General features: G+C 44.2%; 1 protein-coding gene across 7 annotated transcripts in view; it reads left to right on the top strand.

Annotated features, from left to right (window-relative positions):
* ZNF827 (zinc finger protein 827) overlaps positions 1-27,560 on the top strand; it is a 169,169-nt gene that overhangs the window by 82,942 nt on the left and 58,667 nt on the right. For all 7 annotated transcript variants that reach the window (XR_009354147.1, XM_059176105.1, XM_059176119.1 and 4 more), the window contains exons 6-8: positions 7,312-7,551; positions 9,946-10,003; positions 26,871-26,974. Coding sequence is in view for 6 of the 7 variants with exons in the window: in XM_059176105.1 (XP_059032088.1) it covers positions 7,312-7,551; positions 9,946-10,003; positions 26,871-26,974 (402 nt within the window). In the remaining variant the exon portion in view is untranslated. The remainder of the gene's footprint in view (positions 1-7,311; positions 7,552-9,945; positions 10,004-26,870; positions 26,975-27,560) is intronic.

A 27,560-nucleotide genomic window follows, 5' to 3' on the forward strand; every position in this document is an offset into this window, starting at 1 on the left:
GGAAGAAATCATCCAAGGGTTCAGGAGCCCCAGGGCAGGAATGCGGTGGGCCCCTGCGACAGGCCTGCAGGCTAGAAGCACGAGGCTCTCATGAAGGTATCTGGGGTGTCTCTGTCCTTCTGTCTGGGTTTCCATGAAACCCCGCGCTGGGCCGCTCCCTTGCCTCCTCTTTCCCTCACTCTTTGGTCCTCCTCCCACCTCCCATCTAAGAGTAGAGGTCCCGGTCCTGCCCCATCCGCTGCTTTCTACTCCCCTTGCCTGGGATCTCACCGCGTTCTCTGGAGTCGGATGCCCCCGGTCTGTGTGTCACCGGTGACTCCCCTCTTGCTGCCCACAGCCATCCTGCCCTCCACTTCCTGCAGGAATTCTAAGCATTTAGCCAAAACAGACCTGAAAACGCCCCTCCCTCCGTTATTTCTCCACCACCCAGCTTTTCTATTTTTCCTACTCCTGTTGAGAGCGTCTCCCAAACCTCAAGGCTTTTAGCAGTCATGGAATTATTTTTTTCATCACGCTACCCCTGGCCGTGCACACACTTGCTTCGTAATTCCTCTCACGTCGGTCTCTTCATTCTTCCTTCAGACTCCTAGCCAGGCACTTCCAGTTCCTCCCCATTCAACCTCTAGAATATCCTGTGAATCTTTTCCATCCCCCTGACCTTTCGTTCAGGCCCTCAGCGTCTCCTTGCTTGGATTACCACACTAAGCTCCTGACAACTGCCCCCATTTCCACTTCCTCCTGGGCCTTCCAAGTGCCCCTGCCAGGCTGGCCTTCTGAAGTGCAACCTGATCGCGCTCCTCCCCTGGCCAAACCTCCCAAACGCTTTGCTCCTCGCTCCCCCCCATTCCGTCTGGGCTTCCGGGGGTGGGTGGGGGGGCGCCAAAGATGCCACGTTCTGCCCCTACCTACCTCTCCAGTTTTATTTCTCTGGAGTAGAGTATGACGGTCTTTGTTAAAGGGTTGTTCAGTAGAGGCATTGGCTTCAGCACCGAGGTTCCAGTGTGAAGAGTTTTAAGGGAAGAGAAGGAAAGGGAGGGAGAGGGGGAGGGGGGACGAGGAGAGAAGGAAAGAAAGGTAGGGAGGGGCAGCAGGGGAGGGAGGGAAGGGGGGAAAGAAGGGGAGGAAGGAAGGGGAAGGGATGGGATGGAGGAGGTGGGGGGGGACAGGAAGGAGGTGGGGGGGACAGGAAGGAGGTGGAGGGGGACAGGAAGGAGGTGGAGGGGGACAGGAAGGAGGTGGAGGGGGACAGGAAGGAGGTGGGGGGGACAGGAAGGAGGTGGGGGGGACAGGAAGGAGGTGGAGGGGGACAGGAAGGAGGTGGAGGGGGACAGGAAGGAGGTGGGGGGGACAGGAAGGAGGTGGGGCGGGACAGGAAGGAGGAAGGAAGGAAGCCAGGAGGGAGGAAGAGGAAGAAAGGGAAGGGAAAAGGAGAGGGGTGAGGGAGGGAAGGGGAGGAGAGAGGACGGAAACTCTGTCCTGGAGTCAGAAAACAGAAAGGTGGTTGCTGTGGTATTCCCACGATTGGGGGCGGAAGAAGAGGAATGGGGAGTTAGTGTTGAAGGAGTAGGGATGATGAAAACTTCTGGAGGTGGATGGGGATGATGGCACAACAGTGTGCATGTACTTAATGCCACTGAACTGGACACTCAAAAATAACTAAAGTGGTAAGCTTTGTCATGTCATGTTTGTCATGTGTGTTCCTCAGGTGGGGAGCCTTGTGCACTGGCACCCACCCCATGTCTGCCTTGGGAAAGCTAGAGGGTGGGAAATGGCCAGCTGCTTTGGGGACTGCGTGCACGGGAGATGCTGCTGTGTGGAGGGGGAGGGGCCGGGGACTGAGCTGGCGCTCTTTCTCCTATCAAGTAGAGGCAGCTGTCAACCCTGGCCTCAGTGTAGACCATTTTCACCCGGAAGGGCTGGCCTGGGTATGGCCTTCAGTGCCTTCCGGTGGGGCCGCCTAGACCATTGGTGGTTGCACAATGACAAAATGGGATGGACAGATGGATTCATGGAGGGAATAAGGGACCACAGACAAGAGGGAGTTCAGCCACATAAAGGGATCTTTAGGGGAAAGATCACTTCAAAGCTATAGGCCTCGGGGCACCTGGGTGGCTCAGTGGGTTAAAGCCTCTGCCTTCGGCTCAGGTCATGATCCCAGGGACCTGGGATCGAGCCCCGAATCGGGCTCTCTGCTCAGCGGGTGGTTCCCTTCCTCCCTCTGCCTGCCTCTCTGCCTACTTGTGGTCTCTCTCTGTCAAATAAATAAATAAAATCTATTAAAAAAAAAAAAAAGCTATAGGTCTCTGAAGAGCCCACCCTTGAATCCCATGAGAGAAACACCTCCTGGTCTAAATAGGGTGAAACCATTCTAGAATGGGATGGCAAAGAGCTTTCCATCCTCTCTCCCCCCCTTTTCCTTTAGTCTTTTCTAAGATCTGGAAAGACACCTAGTGTGCTGGGGAGAAGGCAACAAGAGAGGGAGAAGAGCTGATGTGATTTCCTCCCCCACAAAAGGCTCCTTGGAGATCCTTCCAGGGAGGGGCAAGGACTCCCCTCTCAGGAGGTGGAACTGTAAACTGACAAATGGATTAGAACTTCTGGATTCTGAATCAAGACCATTTTGCTGTTTAGATAACTGTAAGGCTTTGTATTATCAAAGAATTAATCAGGTTATGGGGCCTGAGTTTTCACCCAGGGACAGGAGAGGAACTCTTCCTACAGGGCAGGCTTAATGAGACAGTGGAAGTCAGAAGTCGAGCTGCTTTTATGTTTATACCTCGTGAGTCTCGCTTACTCAGGGTGCCATTTCCATCTCTCGATTCGGGCCCTCCAGCCAACACCGCCAACATGATATTCCCCCAAACACCCCAGGCAGAGTACAATTCCACCTTTGTGCTTGGGTTCCCGGTCTTCCTGGACTCCTCTTCCCACACTGCATTTTAATTTTACCTCTTTTACTAGAGGGCTGTTCATACTTGTCTGATCACTCATGTAGATTTAAAGTACTTGAGGGCAAGAGCCATGTCGTCTTTGCTTCTGTTTCCCACATTTCCTTCATCATAGTACATAGTACCTAGTAGACACAGTACATAGTACCTAGTAGACACAGTACATAGCACATAGTACGTTGTACCTAGTAGACACAGTACATAGCACATAGTACCTAGTAGACATTTTTCAAATGGTGCGATGACCAAATGACTGATGAATGAAATAATACTAATTGATCATTACTTACATGTACTGTGTTTGTGAAAATAGAAAAGACCGTATTATGAAATTCTCATGGCTTTTTCCCCTGCGGTTGCCAAGCAAGTTTGAATCGGACTTATCTGATTTGCAGACTCACTCTTGCAATGCCACCAGGAACATACACAGTGTTCTAAATGCTTCTAAAAGAGGAAATAATCATCTTTTTTATGGGCATATGTAGTCATTTTTTATTTTCTAAAAATGTAAGTAAATGGTGGAATATCTGTATTGATCAGAGAAAAATTACAAGATACAAATGAGCATTGTAGTAAACAGTCACCTACAACCCACCTCCCACGCATTACCTTACTGTTAACACCATCTCTCATCTTTTTCCACTGGCTAGTTTTTTTCTCAGAATAACAGTATAGGCCACTTGGGGTAAAGTTAGTATTTGTCCTGTTATTTTAGGAAGAGATTCTAAAAGGCTTTATGATATGTGTGAGAAGGAAGGTGATGGGAAAGGGTAGACCCTGGATAATAGACATGTCCCTGGGTGTGGAAGTCAAAGTGAGTAAAGATTGAGTAAAAAGATTAATTCAACCACTGTGTTGTCAGGACACCTTAGGCAAAGGCGAGAGAGGACACGTAGAATCTCTGGCCGACTTAGGATCTGTTCCTAAATCAGCCTGTCTCCTGCCTCCTAGGCCAGCCTGTCCAAGGCACCAGGCTGAGATGGTGATTAATATGTGTGTGGGGGGGAACCTTAAGCTAAAGAGGAGCTCTTCTTTCTTATTTGCCTTGGGTTCTGATTAAATTTGGGGAAAGGGGATTGAACACCGAAGTGTGGCAAAAACTCTACAGCGGGGGTTTTCCGTTGGGAGATTTTGCCCCCACCGAATATTGGCAACATCTGGAGTTATTCATGGTTGTCACAGCTGGAGGATGAGTGCTACTGAAACCCAGTAGGTGGAAACCGGAGATGTTGCCAACCATCCTACAACACACTGCACAGCCTCCCCAAGTAAAGAAGGATCTGGGCCCAGATGTCAGCAGGGCTGAGGTTAAGAATCCCTGCTTTAAGAACAACAACAACAACAACAAAAAAAAAGGCAAGAGAACAGTTGGCAAATATTTTCTTATATATTTCTTATATTATGTCTCACTTTCCCATTGAGAGATGTCAGCTTGAGAACTCTTTGAGTCTGGAGTCTATCAGGTGGATTAAAAATGCTAGAGGTTTTTATCATTAATCAGTCCTTTGTGCATTCTTGAAAGGTCAAGAGTTGTCGTAAGAAAGGGCAGAAAGCCCTTCATGTAAATCATACTTGAAGTTATCCCAAGAAGCTTTCAAAACCTGCTACCATTTAAGCCAGTGGTACCCGTAGCTAGATGATTTTTTAACCCAGGGGCAAAGCTGGGGAAAGGAGATGGAAAAAGAGTAAGATCCTGGAGCTTCTTTCTAGCTTTGCTCTTCGTAGCATTGAGATTTTTGTGGAATTAAGTGACTCCTTTTCTAGTATATTTTTGTGTTTGTCTTCAAGCCTTGGAATGACTTGCAGGGTTCAGAGACATCATTACATACCTGTGTCACTGACCCCACTGTTTATTTTCCAAACATTACGTACTTTGGGGGGAGCGCAGAGAGGGAGGTGTGCGTTGTGACTGCACCTATGGGTGAGGTGGCTAGAGGTCATGGTGGCTATCAGGTCATCAGATCCTTAAGATGTGGTAAGGGATGCAGTTCATACTCCAGAAACAGTCAGGTGGACTGCAGACCGAGGCAAAGAAGCTAGGCATGTGACTTTGAAAGCTTCAGATTTTTTTTCTTTTCTTTCTTTTCTTTTAAGCATGATTGAATCAACTTGGTTTTTGTGAGCCTCACAGATACGTGGAAAAACCACAGCTCGGCAGGAGTTGGGAAAGGGGGAAGGGCTCTAAATTAAATATAACAGTTGCTTGGCAATTTAGTTGCTGACAAAAAAAAAAAAGTCATTTACTCTGAAAACCATGTGTAATATGTCGGGAAGGAGAAAAGAACAATTAGCCCACTTCTTACGTAGCCTTTATGGACAACACTATATTAATTGTAATTATTCAATTGGAAGTGCTCTTCCGTCTTCTTTACTACAACTCAATAAACGGCACATGTACTTGGCTTTCACCCTGTCTCATGCTTTGTAAGGAACGTGTCATTTTCTCTAGCCGTCCAGCTTACAGCAGGGAGGTTCCCCTTTCACATCTGTCCTGCCTGCTTCCCACTGCTTCTTCTTGCTATATCCATCCATCCATCACAAATTGCCACAAACTTTGTAACCTAAAACAACAGAAATGTATTCCCTTGCAGCCTGGAGGCCAGAAGTCCAAAATCCGAAGGTTCTAGGGGAGCCCCTTTCCTTTCCTCTCCCAGTTTCTGGTGGCTCTAGGACATCCTTAACTTGTGGCCACCATGACTCTAATTTCTTGTCTTGCTCCCATCATTGTGCTATTAAGAGAATCCATTGACTGGGTGGCTTATTAACAACAAAAATGTATTTCTCACAGAGCTGAAGGCTGGCAAGTCTGAAATCAAAGAGCCCACACATTTGCTGTCTGGGCACTCTCTGGGGTCTTTTGTTTTGTAGGGCCACTAATATGTACATGAGGGTTCCATCCTCATATCTAATCACCTCAAATACTATCACACTAGGCATGGAGTTTCACTGTATTAATTTTGGGGCAGAGGGTGGAACACATATTCAGTCCAGAGCACTGTCTCTGTTTTCACGTGTCCTTCCTGTGTCTCTTCCTTATCTTCCTATTTGAGGGACACTTATTATTGGTTTTCCGGCTTACCTGGGTAATCTAGAATGATCTCATCTTGAGATCCTTAACTGAATCACATCTGCAAATACATTTTTTCCAAATAAGGTGACATTCACATGTTCCTGGGGTTAGGACATAGGCAGAATTTGAGGGGTCACCCCTCAACCCACTATTTTATGTCCTCTTTTTTTCTTTCCCAGAATGCTGAGTATACTATAGTTACTAATAAATGCTTATTGATTTGAAAGTGTGCTCATTTCAAAGTGGCCCAAATTAATGGCTGGGCTAATTGCCCCACCTTGTTTCAAAGAGGCTCTGTCATTAGCACTACAGAATGCATGGACATAAAAACAGTCCGACTTGGCAAGGCGAATATGTGTTTCCGACTAAAGATCAAACATCTAATAGTCACACCTAAAGCAAAAGCAGTCAGTAAATTGAACCATTATTATAACCTGTAAGATTGCTGTTTTTCTAAGTGTTGGTCCTTGGGCTGCAATTAACTTCCTAGGTGGTCTTGAGGATTACTAGCTCCCAGCAAGGTATGAATGTCTCAGTTGAATCGACCCTGTTTACCCTTTATTAATTTCGGTGCCCTAGAAGAGAGAGAGAAAAAAAAAAAAAAAAACTGGTCAGGGCTTTAAAAATAAAGGGAGACAATTGTCATATTAAAATGTTCGCTTTGATTGGGTTCGCTGAAATGAGTAAGTCCTGAAACAGGGACAGGCGTTCACCATGTTCTCTGTTACTTCTGGAAGCAGCGTAGCAGGGAGGATGGAGCACCTGGGGGTGTGGCCGGGAGACCCTGGTCACCGGACCCCGAGTGCTAGATTCGGAGACCTGGCTGGGCCTGGTTCTGCGGGTGCAGGTGTGACCTTGGGCAAGCCACTTACTCTCTCTGGGCTTCCGTTCCCTACCTTTTCAGGAAACCAGGTGGGCTGAACTAGCAGTTTTTCGGTCTGTATGTCATGTGCTGTGGTGCTTGTCTCACCTGCTCCCAGAAACAATCCCAGTGGTTCTTTCTGTGATTAGAAACTGGGTTTGATGGGGCACCTGGGTGGCTCAGTGGGTTAAGGCCTCTGCCTTCGGCTCAGGTCATGATCCCAGGGTCCTGGGATCGAGCCCCGCATAGGGCTCTCTGCTCAGCGGGGAGCCTGCTTCCTCCTCTCCCTCTGCATGCCTCTCTGCCTACTTGTGATCTCTGTCTGTCAAATAAATAAATAAAATCTTAGGAAAGAAAAGAAAAGAAACTGGGTTTGGTTCAGAATTTTAAAACCGTGCTGTTCTGGTTTCTCCTCCTTCACCTGCTTGCAGCGGAGAGCTACAAGGAGACTCAGATGGTGAAGATTAAAGAGGAGCCCATGGAGGTCGACATCCAGGACTCGCATGTCTCGGTATCACCCAGCCGGAATGTTGGCTATAGCACTTTAATCGGGCGAGAGAAAACTGAACCCTTACAGAAGATGCCAGAGGGCAGAGTGCCCCCAGAGAGAAACCTCTTCAGTCAGGACATCTCTGTGAAGATGGCTTCCGAGCTTCTCTTTCAACTGTCAGGTACATTTCTGTGCAGAAAAATGTCAATAATTGGGAATAATTGGAAAGAAAGCCACTCTAACAAAGTAAAAACACTCGCATTATAGAATTTCTCAGGCAGAAATCAATTTTGTTACTTTAACATGCATACTGCCACTCAAACTAACAGTTAATAAAATGTTGCCAAGTGGAACTCCTGCCAAACTTTCTTTAATAAATAGTTAAGAATCACTTGAAATTAGAACTCTATTCAGTTCCGTGCAAATGATCCCTGTTGACTAGGCTAAACATCTCACCTCGACTTTTGCTTAGGCAGTTGATCTGATTAACAGCCTCTTGTTTTTTTTTTTTTTTTTTTTCCCAAGTGTTCAAAAGATAAACTTCAATTTACTCCAACAGTGACTGAATTACCATGAATTCCAAATTAGTGTGGTTTGAATTAAGATTGTACTGTATCTTGCCAAAAACAAACAAAAATAAATAAATAAATCAAGTAAAGGGAGTAGATGAAATGTGAGGACTCTTTCCAGCTATCCCCTTGCAGAGCATTTTTCTATAAACCGACGGTTTCTACTTTGAATATTTGGAATTCACAGGTGTAGGAATTACCAGCTCAGCTAAGTGTCCTGATAGAACAGTTGATGGTCCTCTTGGTTACCTTTGTTAACTCTTTCAAGCTGCATAGTGTTGGTCCTGAACAAATTTAACATGCTCTTATTATTTGAACATGGTTGAGATTGAAGATATAGACACGTACAAGATTCAGATTCCTTGAAATACACAGAGCTTGTCCACACTCAAGCATTGGCCTGTGTATAGAAATTCATGCATCAGTAGAGTTTGTTACGAATGTTTGAGAAACTCTGTTTCATTAGGGATAGCATATTCAAAACACCACGAGATGCCTCATTATTTAAGTATTCACTTGCTTTCCCTGCTAAGAAAAATATCAGGGAGAAGAAGCTAGAATCTGCATACCATCATGATAGTTCACCTTGTTGTTGGCCTGGTGACACAGTGCCAGAGCTTGAAACTATCGGTTGGTTCCGGAAATGGTGGCCTCCTGCTTCTCAGACAGGGATTGTTCTTTGTGCAAAGCCTTGCAGTAATGGAAATAGTTAATTCCATAAACTTCACAGGACACGTGGATCATCCCAAGCTCCCCAGAGCTCCAAATCCTACAAGGTGCTTTTCTTTTCTTTTTTTTTAAACAAGCTGAAAGCATATCTAGAAACAATATAACTTTGAAAAGGACTTAGCAGTTACAATTTGCAAAAGTGAGGCCAGTGTGTGGTTCTTTTCAGAAAGTCTCTGTCTCTCCCGGTACATTATCACTGTCTGCTATCAGTGACAAACTTTGTGTCTGAGAGTTCTCACCTGGCCACTGTCACTTACTGCCTGGGTGACCTCAAGCAAGTCTTTTAGCCCGATTTCCTGCTCTCTGAAAGAATACTGCCTCTGAATACAAATCCAGCCTCGTTGTCATTGTCTAGTGCACAGAAAGCGACCGTCCACACCAACTTGCGCATAGCCGTTTCAGCCTAGTGTTACAAGTATTGGGTGGATGTTGTAAGTCTTTCGTTTTTCCAAATTATCTGTTTAAATTTGTTCAAAAATCCCTAAGATCAGGATTTTTTATTTGCTCTGCCATGGAAACCCGAAACCCTCATCAAGCTGGCCAGGTTTTCTCTGCTTGCTGAAGCCGTTGAGGGCTGTGACAGTCAGGGCAGAATCCTCCCATTTGAACTGGATTGGGAAGGCCGGAGTTCAACTCTAGTGTTCTTGAAAGCTAATTAAATAATTCCTGACAGCTGGTAGATACAGACCTCAAGACAGAAAAGGGAGGGTTTACCTCTGCTTGTCTAATGATATTTTTTTTGTCCCTGGTGACATTTATCAGAATAAGCGCTCGATGACTGCTGAACCCAGAGGTCTTATGGCTGTTTTTATATCCCCTCGCACAAAGGGGCCTGACAATACAGAATGCTTAAAGGTTGTCATCAAAGTCAGAAGCGGAACAGTTGCAACAACTGCAATTTTCATGCTGAATCAGAGGAAAGCAGAAATTTTCAGCTGGGGAAACATGTAGTAGGAATAACGGGTTCTGGTGCGCATCTCTCCGTGTGTATGTATGCTTATTAAGGCCTCATTAAAATCAGACAACACACTTGAAATTTGTCAGTGACTGTTTCCCTTTGATTGGTTTTTACTAAGATATTTTTGTGGATGCTGTCTATATGCTTTTAATGATTGTCTTTATGAATAAGACAGGGAGGGTTTGAATATTTACAAAGGAAACCAAAAGAAAACCACAAAAGAGAAAAAGAAACGTTGAGGGAGTTTCTGTTTAAGCCTTAGAGACTCAAATTGAGTAAGAACAACCTACAAGGGATGTTTCATTCTTTCTTCTTACAGAAAAAGTGAGCAAAGAGCACAATCACACAAAAGAAAACACCATTCGGACGACCACCAGGTAGGCCATTTTTGGGAAGGGGGGGTCCCCTCAGAGCACCCCCTGTGTGGGCCATCAGGCCCCGATCACGCGTGGTGCATTGTTCCCCGAACTCTTTTCTCCCGCTGGGTTCAAAGGAGTCATGCCTTTTGCCCCCAGTTTGTGTTAGAAATTTTGTGGAAATAATACAGAAAGCAACCGCGCCAAGGGGGAAGACCACTAATATTTATCAAACATCTAATAGCTGTTAACTTGGCTGGAGAATTTTCCAGGTGTTTTTGTCTTTGTTTTACTCCTTATAATAGTTTTGTGAAGTAGGTCATATTATTACTCTCTTTGCAGAAGTTTTTTGACTTGGGAGTTTAAGCGGGTGTCACAGCTAGGATCGGGGGGCTGGGTCCGTATCTCAGGAAGGCTTCACCCAGTCAGGAGACCAAGGTGGGTTCCTCAGTAGCTCCGCAGGTGTGAACAGATCACTGGTCACCAAGGATACCCCAGCTTTTTACCTCACAGCATTGTTAGGAGGGGAGAACATTTTCAAGTGAGAGAAAATGCTTCAAAGGCTGCAGGAAGACCTTTGTCATTAACAGCTGTAGATAAGGATGCTGTGCATTTGCCAAAGGCAGTTTGAGGAGGTCCGCCAAGGTGGGCTGCCCCTCCGTTAGCCAGATGGAGGGAGGAGGACCAGCCGTGCCACCACTCTTCCCCAGCCTGAAAGGCCATCCTGACCCCAGCTGTGCTCCACTAGCGCATACCCCACCACTGCGAGAAAGGAACCTCAGGGGAGATAGGAGCTCTAGCTTTTAAGGACTGTCCCCCACCCTCAGACCCCCGCCTCTCCAGTCCCTGGGTTAACAACCCCAGAGGTGGGCTTTACCAGATGAAATAGGAACAGTGAGAATGAGATGTGCACTCCCAAGAAGGCTTTCAGTCAAGGAACTAAGCTTTCACGAGCAAACGTAGATTCTTCCTGATGGGAACAGTTGACTGGTTTGGTGTTTTTAGTTCTTGCAACAAAAGATAAATGATGTTTTTCTCTTTTGAGGTGGTATGAGTTGACCTCAGAGCATTATCAGGCATGTGCTCATCTGAACCTTAACCTGAGTTGTTTTTTCCTTTTTAATTCTATGAATTGGAATTTAGGGGTATCAAATGTCAAACAGTAATTAGAACAGAGCCAGCTGGCCTCACATGAAGTTTATATGGTACCAGGAAAACGAAACCTGCTGTAACGAAACAGAAGAGGGGCATAGCCTTGTCTTTGTGTATTAAGTACACAGTTGTAAAATGGGTCTTTCAATCTGGGCTGCACATTGTTTAGGGAAATGGGTCAGGGGGCTGGGAGGGCTACTTGTCTATTAAGTTGGATGCCCGAATAGGAGATGTTATCTGCTGCAGATTCCAGTGGACCTTCCACATGTCATCTTAAGACTGTTTAGTATCTCTGCTTGCGGCCATGGCTGTAAACCCATGAAGCTGTCCTGATTGGGAAACAATGAAAGACAGCAGACTAAAAATAACCAATTATCCTTTTAATTGCTTCCATAGGTTTGTTGAAGTGTCACGGGTCAGGTTCCTTAGAAGCTGAGCCCGAGACAAGGATTCCCGGGAAGGGACTCTATTGAGGGACTGCTCTCAGAGGACCCTGCTGGGAAATGAAGGTGGCAGGAGAGGGAAGGGGACATCGTGGAGCAAGGGTGTAGTTTTTGCTGGGTTCCAGCTTTAGCTTGATCCCACAGAGAATTCTGGAGCATGAATTGCACCACAGGGTAAAGCCTGCCTGGAGGCAAGGGGGCCAGCTCTTTGGACCTCTGTGCTATTCCCTAGCTTCGGGTCACCTCCAGCAGGGGATGTGGAACCTCCTCGTTGCAGAGGCTCCAAGGGTGAAGGCAGTTCCCCCTCGCCGTTCACAGCCAGCACGGCCAGCCACTTGCTCGCTCGATCGCTTGCTCTCTCTCGTGGGGAGCCCAGTAATGAAGTACAGGAGCTCTAGGCAGGACCCGCCAGCCCACTGTAGGCTTTCTGCTAGATCTTTAAGATCACATCATAATATGCACATAACAGAAAGGTATGCTGCAAAGGCATGTTATTTTATGCTTTTCAGGTGTTCTCTGGGAAGACTAAGAGGAGGTTTGAACTAGCCCCAAATGAGTGAAATGCATCTCACAGCCTAAATTGCCTTGGCTAGAGCTAGAGCATAATTATAGGATAGAAGAGAATTTTTTTTAGCCATTTGGCAAAAATGAGGCAATCTTTAAATTCTTCTCTTGCTGGGAGAGTATGAGTAAGAAGAAATCCAAATCAGATCTTTTGCCCAAAGCAGAGGAAGAGGTGCTTGCCGAGAGCCCCCAACATGGTAAGCGTTCATCAAGCAGTGTTACAGAATTCTGGGTTTATTCTCCTTTTATAGAATCCTTGGTGTGTTTTTATTCCTTTGAGTAGGAACCTATTCAATTAGACTCTCCTCAAACAGATCTCTTTTTTACCTTCTCACCTCATTACTTGGGGCAGAATAGAATCAAGTGTCTTTGTGCCAAGAAATCCTCCTTAACCTCAATTAACTGATGGCAGGGACAGGGGGAAAAATGCCAGCTCCCTCTCTTACTCGATTTCTGTTTTAGAAGGAACTCTTATTCTGTACGCCTAAGGTCAGCTCATGGGGGTTACTTTTTAAGGTAGGATTTGCAATACTTTTCAAAAAGAATGACATCAAGCCTCCACATTTCCTTATCTCTGGATCTTTAGGTACTTAGTGGGATCTTCTTCTGGGTCCAGAAGAATCTGGCTGTCCAGAACGGTGGCTCATGATTGCAGTCAAGTTCAGAATCTGCCATGTTTGAGAGTTGCTGGGTACACTGAAAATAGTTTAATTCTGAAGGGCGGGCCTTGGTACGTTGACCGTAGCACTGTACAGAGGGTCAGGCTCTTCAGATGCCAGGGGGTACCTGAGCTCCTCCTGAGCTACCTCTAGGGCCTCCTGGTCCTAGAGTTTGGATGTCCAGGCCGCCAAGAGCAGAGAAGAGATGTGCAGTCCTGGAAGAAGGCAGCTGATTCTCTTTCCCTGTCATATAAACCCACAACTTTCTCCACAGTTGTTTCTCATTTTTTGGTCTTGACTCTCATTCCAACCACAAGAACTAAGGAAAAGTGTAGCAGCCTAGGAAGAAACACGGTAGCTTGGCATTCCACTATGTGCTTAACCAAGGAGAGAAGACATGGGGTGTGGATTTCTATGCCTGGGCACCAAGAGAGCATGAAGCTTGGGAATGTGTGTCTAGCCCACCATCCATCATATCCCACCATATCCCATACGGGCTGATAGTTGTGCCTCCCTCCTCATCAGATCCTTTCCACTGGCCTTTCTGCTGTTTGTTAATATCTCTATTATAAGATGGACAGATAGGGAGAGAGAAAATGATGTTAGACAGCATTCCTTGTTAGCAATTAAAAAAAAAAAGTTTGGGTGAGGCTAAAGGTTGAAATGGGGAACTAGCAAGTTTCTGGGTCATTGGCTCTCTACCTCGTTTAAAAAAAAAAAAAAAAACTCTTTCAGTGGAAAATTTCAAACATATACAAAAGTAGAGAAAGTACCCATCACTCAGTCTGAACAATGATCATCTCGTGACCCTTGTTGAAAGGTCTCCTCCTTTCGTTCCCCTCCCCCTGAATTATTTTAAAGCAAATCCCAGACATCATTTTAAGAACGTGTTTGAGAGTGCTTTTTCTTTCACCCGAAGAACTGAGACCCAGCTGCTTAAATTAGTATCATCTTCCCAAAAGTAAAGGAGGAAAACAGTCTACCGGAGTGCACCGTGTAGCCAGGTAGAGAAATCAATCTACTTACCAGCTGAAATGATTGGGTCATGTGGTCCTGCTCACCAATGCCTTGACCTTAACCCCTCCACCCTTGTTTGTGCCCTCCTAGGAGCACCTCCACTGAATCAGTCGTTTAGTTGGAACTTCACTATAAATGCTAAAACAGCAGTTCTTTTGCCTGTTTAACCTCAGAGTCTAGCAAATTCAATCTAAGTGTTAAGAAGGCTGTGCATCTCCTTTGAGATAGTGTGTGGACGGAGCATTCTTAATGCCATTCTACCTGATAAATGAGATGAGGAGACAGTCCAGCCAGACCCAGGAGAACAGAAGAACTGAACACTTAAGAGACTAATAAAATCCTGATTTTTTATTTCCTTTCCTAGCACACGCCTAGATTCTGCAGGGAATAGATAACCAGCTAATATGATCATTTGTTGATGAAAATATATGAGGCATGATATCATAACCAGATCCCAAAGTTTAATGGAATAAAAAGAAGATCTACATCTTCTGACATGGACCATCACCCCGCCAGATGCTGGATAAGATCGAAATAGGAAAATGGAACCCTAGAGTAAGAATCAGATAGCTCCTGGCAGGTGAATTGGACATGCTCAATGTTGTGTAACACCATGAACGTCAAACAATGGCTGCCAAGAACCCTCTCTTGGTTATTTGTTCTCTCTTTTACCCATTAATAATTCAGTGTCCATGGGGATATAAGATTGCAGGCCCTAAGAAAAACTTCTCACACCTGGCTTGCTTTATTCCAAACGTAAGGAAGTGTTTACCCAAATTGTCCTTTTCCCCATTACAAGACAAAATGCAAAAGTGGGAAAATCGGAGAAAGGTAGACTTGTATCACGCCATGCCAACCAACATTTAATTTGCTCAATCTTCAGAACTTGGAATGTGGACTCTTCATTATGATTTAGATAATGGCACTTACAGTGCTCATTAAAAGACATATGCACTTGGAAGTGTCCAATATAGAATTTTTCTATGTGGTCATTTGGATGCATGTCCTTAAATATTTACGATTCAGTAATAGAAGTTGCACACATTTGGAAAATCATCAATTTGTACAATTTCCTCTTTTCATTTTTTTGGAAGGCCAAAGAGAATAATGCTCTATTACCTTAAAAAGTAAAACATTACTTACAAAGAACATTGGGTTAGACAAAAGCAATTAAGAAAATAAACAAGAAAGAGAGCACATGAAATTGGTGATTTTTGAGAAGGTCTCCACATTGTTTCATTACCCTTTAAATTTAAGGACTTTAAAATTAAATGCATTGAGATTCCATTTCTAAAAAAATGGAATTTGCTACTAATTTCATGAAGTTCCTTCAGTTAAGACATTCGGTGTTTTTTTGGTGAAGTCAAGGCTCTTGGAGGGCCATATGGTGCCCCTGCAAACTTTGACACTTTTCCTCAAGACACTGCCACCTACTGGAATACTGTCACAATAAATACATACATTTTGATACTTGTGATGAAGCATCCCCCTGTGATTAAGCGGGTTGTGCAATGCGCAACCTGAACCACTGTCCACAGCTGCTCTGGCACAAAGGTTGACTGTCTTTTCATTGGCAATACATCCTTTTGAACTTATCTTTGAGTTTTCAAAGAAATTAAAGTCATCCTTGAAAACAGTAGATTGTTTTACATATAGCCTGAAATTATTTTGTCCATTGCTGCCACTTGGGTTTTTTTCCTTTTTATTTCATCAGACCTTTCTCAGTACTTTTTATTCCTGCACTGTATTTGTCCTGTATCACCCCTGCCATTTTTCTCTCCATCTGTGATGCCTATATTGAACTGTTACAGTTGAAACAATATGCTTCCAGAACCATTTGGTATTGTGTTATTGTAAAGAGACAAGTTTAAAAGTCTCTTTGAGGATCTAAAAGAGGGCTGTCCCTCTTCTTCATTTCCCACAAGCTCTGCTGCCTTTCCTTCTGGCAACTTACACCAGTGGTCCATCTTTTTTGTGTAACTCAGAATAACCAGGGATAAAGTTTAATTGTGTCAGGCTTTCTAAGTAGACCAGCTCTCTCCCTTAGCCACCTTTGAAAGGTTATGCAGGGGTGACATGACCAAAAGGTATATGTGGTTTAGGTGCTAACCCAGTGCTAGCCCAGTCCTGGTCTTCCTATCTGGGATTTTCTCGCAAGAGTGTCTCCGTGGTTGTCACTAGGAGCATATCAGATATAGAAGGGTTGGCCTCTATTGAGGGGTAAAAAGCCCTCTTGGGTGATGCAGACCAGAGAGCATCCACATTTCACCAGCGTTACTCACAGCTTCCATAGGACAGAGTCTTAGATCAGTGCAGGGAAGACTGAGTTCATCTGTTCTTGGCTCACCTGAGCAGAAAGCCTGTTGTCCTTGTTTATGCTTAAAGTCCAAGTCCCGTGGGAGATCCAGGTCCCTCACAAGCTGACATTTCGTGGATCCGGACGTGCAGGTTCACTTCCGTGGTCTGCGGTTGGCTCCGGCTCCCTGGGTCTGGCCTCACCACCGCAGCAGCCCTCCACAAGGCCTGGCATTGTGCTCCTTGTCCTGAGAAGTTTCATGGCCCCACAGTGGATGAATGCTCGAGCTACAGCAGCAGGAATTGTTCCTTGAAAACTTGGTGTTAGCTTGTACAGACTGGCCTGCTTCTGAGACAACCCGAAATAGAAGGCATTTGTGCTGTTGAAAGAAGAAAATTTAAAAGACATTACCAATATATATTTCTTCGTAAGATGCTCTGATGTTCTCTGATATTTTCAACGGCCTCTCCCTTCTATAGCTTTTGGCCTTCCTCCACCTAAAGTTGCCTGATCCTGGTGGAATCCTGATTTACAAACAGTTGTGCCCACCTGGGTCTTAACACTGCCTTCCATTATATCGTCCCTCGGCTTACTCTTTAAAAAAACTAAGAGTCTCTTTAACAATGAAGAATCCTACACTGTAAAACTGAGTCTTTTTTTAAGTTTTAAAAAGAACTTTTATTGGAGGAAAACATAAAGAAGAAAAAATAATCATTTATAATCAATGCTGCTACATAGAGACCGCCTCGGCTAAGTTGGTAGTGTAGCTCCTGGCTGAATCTCTGTCTGTTTGTATACGTATACTTTCTTGTAAAAACTGGATCCAGCTGTATATACCGTTTTGCAGACTTCTCTTTTCACCTAGCAATATCCTAAGAACTTTTTCCGTACCAGTAAACATAACTCAGTATTATTCTTTTAATGTTTACATAGTATTCAGTGTTTGCACATGTCATAATGTATTGAATCAGTCCCCTGTTAGTGGATATCAAGAGTTTGGTTTGGTTTGGTTTTCCTAAGCTGTTGCTAATATAAACAAACTGGGGGTAAATGGATTTCAAAAAAGCATTCAGTTTTCAGGCTTTTGCATGATTTGTCTAATGGACTTTCAAAAAAGTTGAATCTGTAATTCTACCAGAAGCTAAGAAGAGGTAGAGAGAGAAAATATTTTAAAGGTCTTAGGCTTTATCATTTAAATTTTTTTTTCACCGATTGGAGGTTATAAATTCTATTTTATAGTTACAGTCTTTTTATTTATTGATTCTTAGTGCTGTCAAGCATTTTGTTCACAGGGAGGCATTTGTGTTTGTTCTTTTGTATATTTTCTTTTATTGCCATTTATTCTTCTCTTTGATGGTTTGTCTGGGTTGAAATTTTCCTTTGATTGTTGTTATTGATTTTTTTTTATTATCAAAAATTTCAAAACAGAGCAGAAAGAATAATGAAATAAACCACCACATTCCCATCACCCACTGAGAAAACATTTGCCACACTTTACTTCATGAACCTTTTCTTCCCTCCAATTTAAGTCGCATCCCAGGGTGCCTGGGTGGCTCAGATAGTTAAGCATCTGCCTTCAGCTCGGGTCATGATCCCAGGGTCCTAGGATCAAGTCCTCCATGGGACTTGCTGCTCAACGGGGGGCCTGCTTCTTCCTCTCCTTCTGCTGCTCCCCCTGCTTGTGCTCTCTCACTCTCTCAAATAAATAAAATATTTGAAAATACATATTTAAATCACACCCTAGACATCATAACATTCATTCTCAGATTCTTTGATGTATACCTCTAAGAAATAAGAATATTTTCCACAATGCCATTGTACATCGTACAGAATCAACAACACATTTGAGTGTTTTTAATTGCTGAGAAAGTTCTGTTTGATCGGTACCAGCCAAGTGTGCGGTCATATCAATGGACGAGGAGGAGGAGACACAACTTAGCTTTCTTGTCAACTCTGAAAATTAAAGATGAAAATCTGGTGCCCATATGAGTAGTCGAATGACCTTGGCTCTCCATCTGCCCACAAGCCCCATTTAGAAACCCACTGAGTCTGTCGTGCCAGCCTCAATTTGTAGATAAACGTCCTGGCTGAAGTCTGCCAGTGTGTAGTGATTAATTCACGTTTTATTCAGTACAGTCCTCCTTTCTCTGAAAATGTGTGCATCCAACATGATCAACAGCCAGGTTTTGAAGCCTGCCCACGGGGGTTGTAGGTGTTCTCCTCTATTATGTCCCTCTCAAGCCTGAGTAGGGAACTTGCTGTTTTGGATGGCCACAGTTGTCTTCGGGTCAAAGGCTTGCAATGAGTTTTAGTCCTGAGCACTCGTCCCCACCCCCATGTTCAAATTCTTTTATTAAAATAAATGCATTAAAATCATTCAAGAATAGGGGGTCCATATTTCTATGGTGTTGCAAAGAGAAGGGCAGTGTTGGTGAACGCCATTAAAATGGTTTTCTTTCATTATAGATGATTACCTTTTTAACAGACTGCTAGAACTTCCTAGGAAAATTGGCACTGACTGCTATACCTAAAATGTTAATATCTGGGCCCATGTGAGAAGCAGCAGCTAATCTCCCAACCAAAATGAAATTGAGGGCCCAAGCTGGAAGTTGGGAGGACCACATACAGTCCAAGGTGACAGAGCAATTGTTATACTGTAGCAAAATGACCTAGCTAGGGTTTTGTAAAGTACTAAAAAAAATCTTCTTAAAAAAAAAAGTGTTTTAATTTTTTTTTACTTCAAGATTTTATTTATCTATTTGAGAAAAAGAGCATAAGTAGGGGAGAGGGGCAGAGGAAGAGGGAGAAGTAGGCTCCCCACTAAGTGCAGGGAGCCCGACACAGGGCTCGATCCTAGAACCCTGGGATCATGACTTGAGTAGAAGACCGATGCTTAACTGATTGAGCCACCCAGGTAGCCCAGTACTAAAAATTTTTCTACAGAGATCTGTAGAACTGGGGATTTAATGTATTTCAAATACAATCATTATAAATGTTATAAAACACATAGATATGCAAATATATAAAATATATTAAGCATCTATTATTTATTATAAATTATTAGCAAAGAAATTAATCAAGGCCAGTGGTATTTGAGATAAAAAAAATAAGTACTTCCTAAAAATTCTTGCAGTAAGTATGAAAATCAAGTTGAAAATGAAATAATGTTACTGACCTTTTATAAAAACTGAAAAATCAAAAAGAAAGTGTGGTGATGTTTTGTTGTTCAGTTGTGGGCATATTTTCACACAACCTACTTCAGTTTCTCAGAAAGTTTCTTCTGACCTTAAAGTACTTGAGGAAATGTTGAGAAGATAGTACAAGCTAATCCGACTAGTACCCCTATTCTGTATCTTCGAATAATCCCATCTTTTATATTTAATATGTGGGAAAAGCTTTAAAAAAAAAAATAAACAATGTTTTTCGTTCTTCCACAAGGGCGGTCTTCTGTTTTTGTTAGCCAGATCTAGGTTTTGTTCAAAGAAAACATTTCCAGTTTGTTGTCATTTCCTTTCGTGTCATTATCTATGCATGGAGATACCATGTGGAAGTTACCTGTATCCATTTCAATCTGTCACATATATATTCCACACAGACAGAAAGTCCTTGAATGAGAGTAAGATTTATACTTGGAATCACTTTGTTCTCTTGCCTGTCTTTCTGGAGGCTTCTGGAGACATGCAAGATTGTTTTTACAGCCAGTGTCTCCTGCTCACTTCAAGATGTTAATACTGTTTGTCACTCCTGAGGTGTGTCTCAAGGTTGAAGTGATTCAGAGGTCAGAGTTTTAAAAAGACCAGTTCAGTGGTTTTAGATTAATATATGGAATTTGAGTCTTAAAAATACCAGGATATGGTGCACCTGGTTGGCTCAGTGGGTTAAACCTCTGCCTTCAGCTCAGGTCATGATCTCAGGGTCCTGGGATCGAGCCCCACATTGGGCTCTTTGCTCAGCAGGGAGCCTGCTTCCCCCTCTCTCTGCCTGCCTCTCTGCCTACTTGTGATTTCTCTCTTTCTCTCTCTCTGTTAAATAAATAAATAAAATATTTAAAAATAAAACAAAACAGGATATATCCGTACAGAAAGCTCCTATTTTACTGACTTAAATTAATAGCTGGGGCTGTAGAGAAGAGACAAGCCATGTAAACAAGGCCATCTGGTGAGGTGGCCCAGGGACTGGGGTCTGCTGGGGAGTGGGTAGCTGCTAGAGAGAGAAGACGTTGAGCCCCACAAAACCTTTCACAATATGTAGCTTCTCAGAATTATCTGAGTCAGATCACTTATTCTTAAAATTTCCTTAAAACAAAACAAAACAGAACAAAACTTAACCCAGATTCTTTTGGACGTAAATCCTGAGGACCTCGTATGTTGCATGAGACATAGCTGAATAGCCCATCAAGTACTTTAACTTGAAAATACACCATGTTTTTTATTCATTAAGGAAAAAGTTTGTACATGTGCAAATGAAGTCAGAGTATCACTTCCGCATGATATGTCTGAAACTGTTACACTAATAGAATTTCATTCTACCCTGAAGTATATAGATCCTTACGGGTTCTGAGTGAAAACTCACTACAGAGCAGTCTCTTTCCCTTGTTTAATCTTTCTTTTCTCCTGGTCATTCCCAAGTTCAGTCCTAAGCGTTATAATTGTCTTTTAGAAGGGGGAAAAAATACATATTTGCTTTCCATTGCTCCTTTGAAATAATTGTGTCATTATTTATAGCACTTTTTCCTGGGGCACCTGGGTGGCTGAGTTGGTTAAACGTCTGCCTTCAGCTCAGGTCATGATCTCTGCTTCTCCCTCTCCATCTGCCCCCCTGACTCGTGCTCTCTCTCACTATCTTTCTCAAATAAATAAATAAAATCTTAAAAAAAAAATACAGTACTTTTCCCAACTTTCTCTTATATACTATATCCATTTTCTGCTTTCCCTTTTCCTTCTTGTTTTATTTTGCTATTGTCATCAACACAATAATTCCTGTAACGTGTTGGTTTCAATGCTGGTGCACAGGGAGGGGTGGTTTTTAAGTTGATGGACTTCTGTTCTGCATGAAACACAGCTCCCAGTTGGCACTCAGATGTTAAAGGTGGAAATATTTGTGCCACAATTGGCACTTAGCAAAATGTATCACTATTTACAGCCATAATCTTTTACGAACTGTTTTATTATTTATTGTAAATCTTTCCTCTCCCAGCCTCATGCTGTTGACCCTACGATTCATGCGGTCTGATGCCTGGAATTGTCCAGCCACAGTGACAGCGGTGCTCCCCCGTATTGTAACCCTTAGATTTTCTGCAAGAGAAAAATGAAAATATGCATTCAAGGTCCATTGCACTTACATCCAGAAAAGAGACTTGAATAGATAAACTTTTTGTCTTTTATAAGTAGCAAAAGGCAAGAAAAGTAATGGGGGAGTCTACACAGGCGGCATCCAGATGCTGCTTCTGAACATTTATGTGCATGAACTAAGGTTCTGGGGTCTTTGTCTGGGGCCAAAGGCAATATACTGTGGCAGGTGGGGATTTTGTTAGATGAGGACAGGTGATCCCCTCTCCTATTGCCTTTTAGTTTCAACCTCTTCCGTTAGCTACTTTTTTACCACAAATGTTAACTGGAAATAAATCACTTTGAGACAGTTTTTCCCTTTTTCCTCTTCTTCAGCTCACTCTCTGTTGGAGAGGCTTTTTCAGAGTGAAATGACTAAAATTTAGGCAGCTGGGGAGTCAGGAAGCGAGAGCCATGCAGCAGTCACAAGCTGGCTGCATTTCTGGAGGAACTGGGAACTGACTAAGTGACTAGTTGGAGGACAGTAACCAATGTGCTTTGAAGTCGAGCATTATCAGAAAGTCTGTATTTCCGTTCTTGTTCTCCCTGAGGAGAGGCAGACCGGGTTTGTTCTGTGCCGGGCATGTCCTGGAGCTCCCCTCTCCACCCACTTCTCCCACCACTGTCCAACCCTGCCGCATGAACGCAGTGCCGGCTTTGTCCATTGCAGACCTGGGCTGCTTCTGCTAAGAGCGGTGGGTTCTGCACTTCACAGACGCATGAGGCATGAGAGAAGACAAGGAGCTTAAGGAATACCATCTGGGCACCCTGAAAATCACATCGCCTGGCGCGAAATTGCAAGTGCAGTGTCTTCTGTCTTCAGAACATGGGCAGAGTTGAAGATGACCAATGTCATTGGAGATCTAATCCCATTAAGAGCAAGCACCTGCTATGTAGGGCATACTCCCAAGTTTGGTTATCTCTCCTCCACTTCCTAAACATAGATGCCAATCTTGGTGGCTGCGAGATTAATAGACATTAATATGGCTGTGTAGCCATAGTGCCACCAGGAGTTTCGTATCTGTGCTGAAATAGAGGCTTCTCGTTACTCTGACTTCTTCATTTAAGCTTCATAACGGGGATGAGATTGCTCTCAAAAGCAGTGGATGTGGGCAGTGGGGAATGTTTGGGATTGCAGACTGACCTCAGGGTTGCAGAAGTTTTGGAAAATTGGGGCATATCTTCTACAGGGACATAAAGACTAAATAATTTTGAAATGGCTGCCGGATCCCCCCTTCAGCCCTCCTTCTTCTTTCTCTGTTTGCAAGGACTATCTGTGGTCTCTACTGTCCATGAGCTGCCTGGATGTTAAGGGATCACAGGAAAGGCAGCATAGCTTAGTGGGTAAGGGTGCAGACCATGATGCCAACCTGCCTGTATTCAAATCTGGGCTCAGGGGCTCAGTTCATGGGCATGGGCAATCACCTCACTTCTCTGTGCTTGCATCTCTTCATCCCTAAAATAGGGATAATAATAATGGTAGCAGGGCTCTTGTGAGGATTAAGTGCCCTTGAAGTACACAGAGTACTTTAGAACAGTGCCAGATACTTAGTAGCAATATATGCACCAGTTGCTACATTTTATTGAGCAAGTACTAGGTGCTAAGAACTTGACCCAGAAACACCTTCCTTAACCCTTACAGCACCCTTAGAAAGAAGGCATATTTCAAGCTTTTTACAGTGATGAACCTGAGGCTAGAGAGGTTGTCAACTTGACCAGAAGGCACTTAACTATTAAATGGCCAGTATGGAATTCAGACTCTGATCTTTCAGATGCAAAACGGTGTGCCAAACCACGGCACTCCCCCGGAATGAATGCAGACAAGGGCAGAGCATTGCAGCTATGCATGTGGCCCGAGAGTCATGCTCTCTGTTGTTAACCTTAATATCGTCTCTTTCTGGATAAGACCTCACTTAGGCAGCCTTGATTTGTGAAGGTGTCTTCATTGATTCCTTGTCCCGTAACATTGTTTGCCCTTTTGTGCCTTTTTAGTATTCAGTGTGACTCCTTGTCCCTCACAAGAAACCTTATCTGTTCTATGCAGAATAAAGCTGCATCCGGGGTAGAAGATTATTTGGAATGCTGTTGCCCTCAGTGATTGTCTCCCTTTCAACTCAATTTCTTCTGAGTGGCTTGGTGGTAATAGGGCTTTTCTCCTCCCATCACTGGAAATCTGCACTGTCCCAGAGAACATGTGGGGTGCAGAGCTCACCCTCTTCCATGTCTTAGCGAAACCTAGGAGGCTCTTCCCAGAGTTTAGTGCGGCAGCCTCGGCCTGGTTCACCTGGAAACCTGAGGGTTGGTTTGAGATGTACCCGTGGTCTTTACCTACCCTAGCTCTTACACTGTTATCCATTCTGCACATGTCATTGCTGGTTTGAACCTTTGACCACCAGCATCACCATGTCCACATGGACCACTGCTCTGGCCACCTGACATGTCTTCTGCAAGCCCCCACCACCCCGCCCCCTGCCAGAGCTTCCTGGAACTTGAATCTTAGTCCATCCCTCACTTTCCTAAAGTACAACAGGGCTTCCCGCTGCTGGTGGGACAAAGTCATGATCCCTGCACGCAGTGTGCATGCCCGAGGCTTTGGCCTCATGTCCCTCCTGAGTGTGCCTTCTGCCAGATCCGCAGACTGGCTGTGTTGTCTGGCTGTGCAGGGGACATGTCCCCAGCCTCTTGGATCCCGACCACCCTCCCTTCAGGTCTCAGCTCAGTTGCAGCTTCTGCAAGAAAGCCGTGGCTGGCCTTCCTGGCTAGGCTAGAACACCACGGTCACCGCGTACCCTCTCCTCCACAGCATTAGTCTCCATGCGGCTCCCTTTCATGTCCTCACACAGGTCTTTGTGCTCCCTGAGATTTGCAGCCATAGCCGGTTAGGCCGACCATTATGTTCGCAGGGCCTGGCATGTCCTAGGCACTCACTAGATAGCTACTGTCAGACCGAGGGAATGAGGGAAGTACCTACATTTCTCCATGGCAAAATAGGTAATATTTTGAGATGCCCGTCAGGGGGCCCCTCTTGGGATTCGTGATGCTCTCAGAGGGAAGTCTCCACATTTCTGACCAAAGAGTTCATGGGCTTCCCTAAACTCTCAGATTTCCAGTGCTTTTTATAGCCAGGGTCCCAGTAACATGGAGGCCCATTGCCTGATCTTCATCCCGTGCCCAGGGACCAGGTCCTGGTGTTCCCCTTGTGAACCATCCACTCAGACACAAGGATAGCTCCACCCCCTCGTCTGGAAGCTCCTGAGCTAATGAGGTAGGGATCAAGAAGCCTTACACTCTGGGTTTGACCCACAATCCTCCATGGTCTAAGTCATTAAAGGTCCTCTGATCATAAACAGTTTTCTTACTGGAAGAGTTGGAAATTAACCTCATCACCCAGAAGTCAGAGGCTCTTCAACTCAGAGTGACTTTTTCTTGATTCACTTTATACAAGAAAACTACACTTTCAGTCAACTTGTAAGGAAAAGTTGGTTCATTTATGCTCCTCTTTGAGTTAGACAGAGGTACAAATAAAAAGTAGCTCACATTTATTGGACACTTCGTGTTTGCCAGGCACTGGGAAAGCATATTCTGTGGACCATCTTATTCAGTGCTGACAGCTTCTCTGTGAGCTGTGAATGCTATGATCATCCCACGTTATAGACAAGAAACGGAGGCTCAGAGAAGCCAAGTCCTATGTGTAAGGCCACACAGCCAAACGCCATAGAGCTGGAATTTGAACTCAGAGCTGCTTAAGCACACGCCATTAGCCGCTGTACTGCATTGCCTTGTCCTTTCTAGTATTTTGTTTTACTTGCAAGTGATGAGCTCTTTGGCATAAAACAATGTCTCCCCATTTCCCTTCACCTACTAGCCTATAGCCAGGTCATTCCCTAAGCCTATTTAAATGGTTTTATGTTTAAGGTATAACTAAAAAGCACGCTGCACAAAGTTGCATTAAAATTAACAGTCCTATAAAATCATAATTATGTTTTTTAAAATAAATATATGTCTCCCATTTTTATTTTTAATATTTCCTTTTAATATTTAATGACAGCAACTGTAGCCTGGAGGCACGTTTAGAAAAGCAACACCAGTATGGCAGTCCTGGTCTTGTGTGCCCTCAGATCTTTTCCTTCCCCTGATGGGCAGTTTTGCCCGGGACCAGATCCCTACAATCTACCTCTCCCTAGCTTCTCAGATGGTTCCACCAATCAGAAGTCCTGGCGGGAGATGGGGGTGGGGCTTAAGGAAGAGCACGCCCTTTCCGTCTGTCTCCTGCAGGAGCTGCGTCTCCCTCCTCCATAGCTCCGGCTCCCTCAGGTGTCCCCAGCCCTTAGGCTCCATTTACCGCTTCCTTTTGTCCCCCCAGCATCAGAGTGGTGGTGGCTCCTGTTCTTTGTGGCTCTGGGCTTCATAACTGCTCCCTGTGGACCTTCCACCACCTGTGAACCAGTTCCCTCCGTTAAATTTCCTCTGTTGTAAATAAATTGGGCTTTCTGTTCTCCAGGTCGGACCTCACTGATAACGGGGGTCTTCTCACATGGGATCGCAATACTCATGTACAGTTTACTTTAGAGGCATGGATGGCGGATGCTGCCATTGGGTTAAGATCCTCTGATTGAAAACATCCAGAGCCTTTGTGTTCGCAGTCACGGTGGTTGTAGAGCAAGACCCTGGCTGGGTGTCTGACATCCTGATTCTCGTTCTAGCTGAGTCCCTCAGGAAACTTAGAGTCACTCAGGTAGGAGCCTCAGTTTCATGGGAAATGAAGGTCTCCCCGTTAGCCGGCTTAGCTCCTTCCAAACCGAGACATTTCTAGGACACAGTCTTAGCTTCTGTGGGGACGAGTGAGTTGTCTCCTTCAGTGCAATGGCCCCTTGACTCAGGCCTCCTGCTGTCCTTCTGATGCATGCTATTGGCCCTGACGGCTTGGGTGACAGAAAGTGGGTGAGCCAGGGCAAATGTCTCGCCCCTCTGGGAAGAACCTCAAATAGGCCTTTCTGATTCTGAATCGGGCCGTTGGTCTTCATTTGGGCGCAACATACTGGCAGGACACACAGAGCAAGAGTAAAATTCAGGGCTCAGCTGTCCTGACTGTGGGTTTAACAGTGTTTCAAAGACGATGTTTCACATGGTCACCTTAAATATAAATCCAACCAGCAGAATATACAGATGGCGCTCGACTGATGTCATAGATTTTTCTCTTTCTCCATTTTAAGCACAATCTTCTTATATTCTCTTAACACCATTTAAAAAAATACCTTATCCTGCATTCATGTGTTTGTGTGTGTGTGTAAATACATGTATGTGTGTGTGTATGTGTGTGTGTGCATTAAATCTAGCCTACTTGGGTAGATTTAATGCACTTGGGGCCAGATGCTCTGGGTAATGTAAATAACTTTAATTTACTAAACTTCACCCCCTCCCCTACCCCAGTCCTTTCTTTTCAGAAGATACATTTAGACAATCACCATTCACATCCAATTCAAAAGACCTGCTACCCAGTGAATCTGTGCTTCACGGAAGAATATCAACTCCAGGTATGGAAACATTATTGACTTTGCTTCTGCTGTTGGTTGCTTAAAATGACTTTTTTGAAATGTGTAAATGTGCAGCTACTTTCAGCCTAGATGTGGACGTTACTCATATGAAGCTAGGCTTTTAAAAAAGAGGAGAAACTCAATTTAAACAGCTGCAAAAGTTTATTAAAATAAAGTGTAGGCCGTAATAAAGTGCTTCTTCTTCCTTTTAGGAACTTATTGTTCTTTACCTGCTGATGTTTCTTTCATGTAGCAAATTTCCTTTTCTTTGAAATAGCGAAGTATAACCTGAAAAGAATTTGCTTTACACGCTTTTAGTATTTCAGGCAGGCAGCCAGGAAGATGCAAGAGGGCAGTGGCAAGACTAATCGCCAGCAGGGAAGGTCGTGACCCTGGTGGGGTGTGGGTGGCCACAAAGACCACTTTGGTTTCCACGGAAGCAGCACAGCTCATTAAGATAATCTTGCCCCCCGGATTCCACCTCTCTTCTTAATCAGACTATCTGCATATATCCATTTAATGCGCCTTTTTGCAATCTCAGCATCAATACATAATTAATTTATTATCCGCTCTTCCTTTTTCATTT

Source organism: Mustela lutreola, chromosome 1 (genome assembly GCF_030435805.1).
Source record: "Mustela lutreola isolate mMusLut2 chromosome 1, mMusLut2.pri, whole genome shotgun sequence".
NCBI lineage: Eukaryota > Metazoa > Chordata > Mammalia > Carnivora > Mustelidae > Mustela > Mustela lutreola.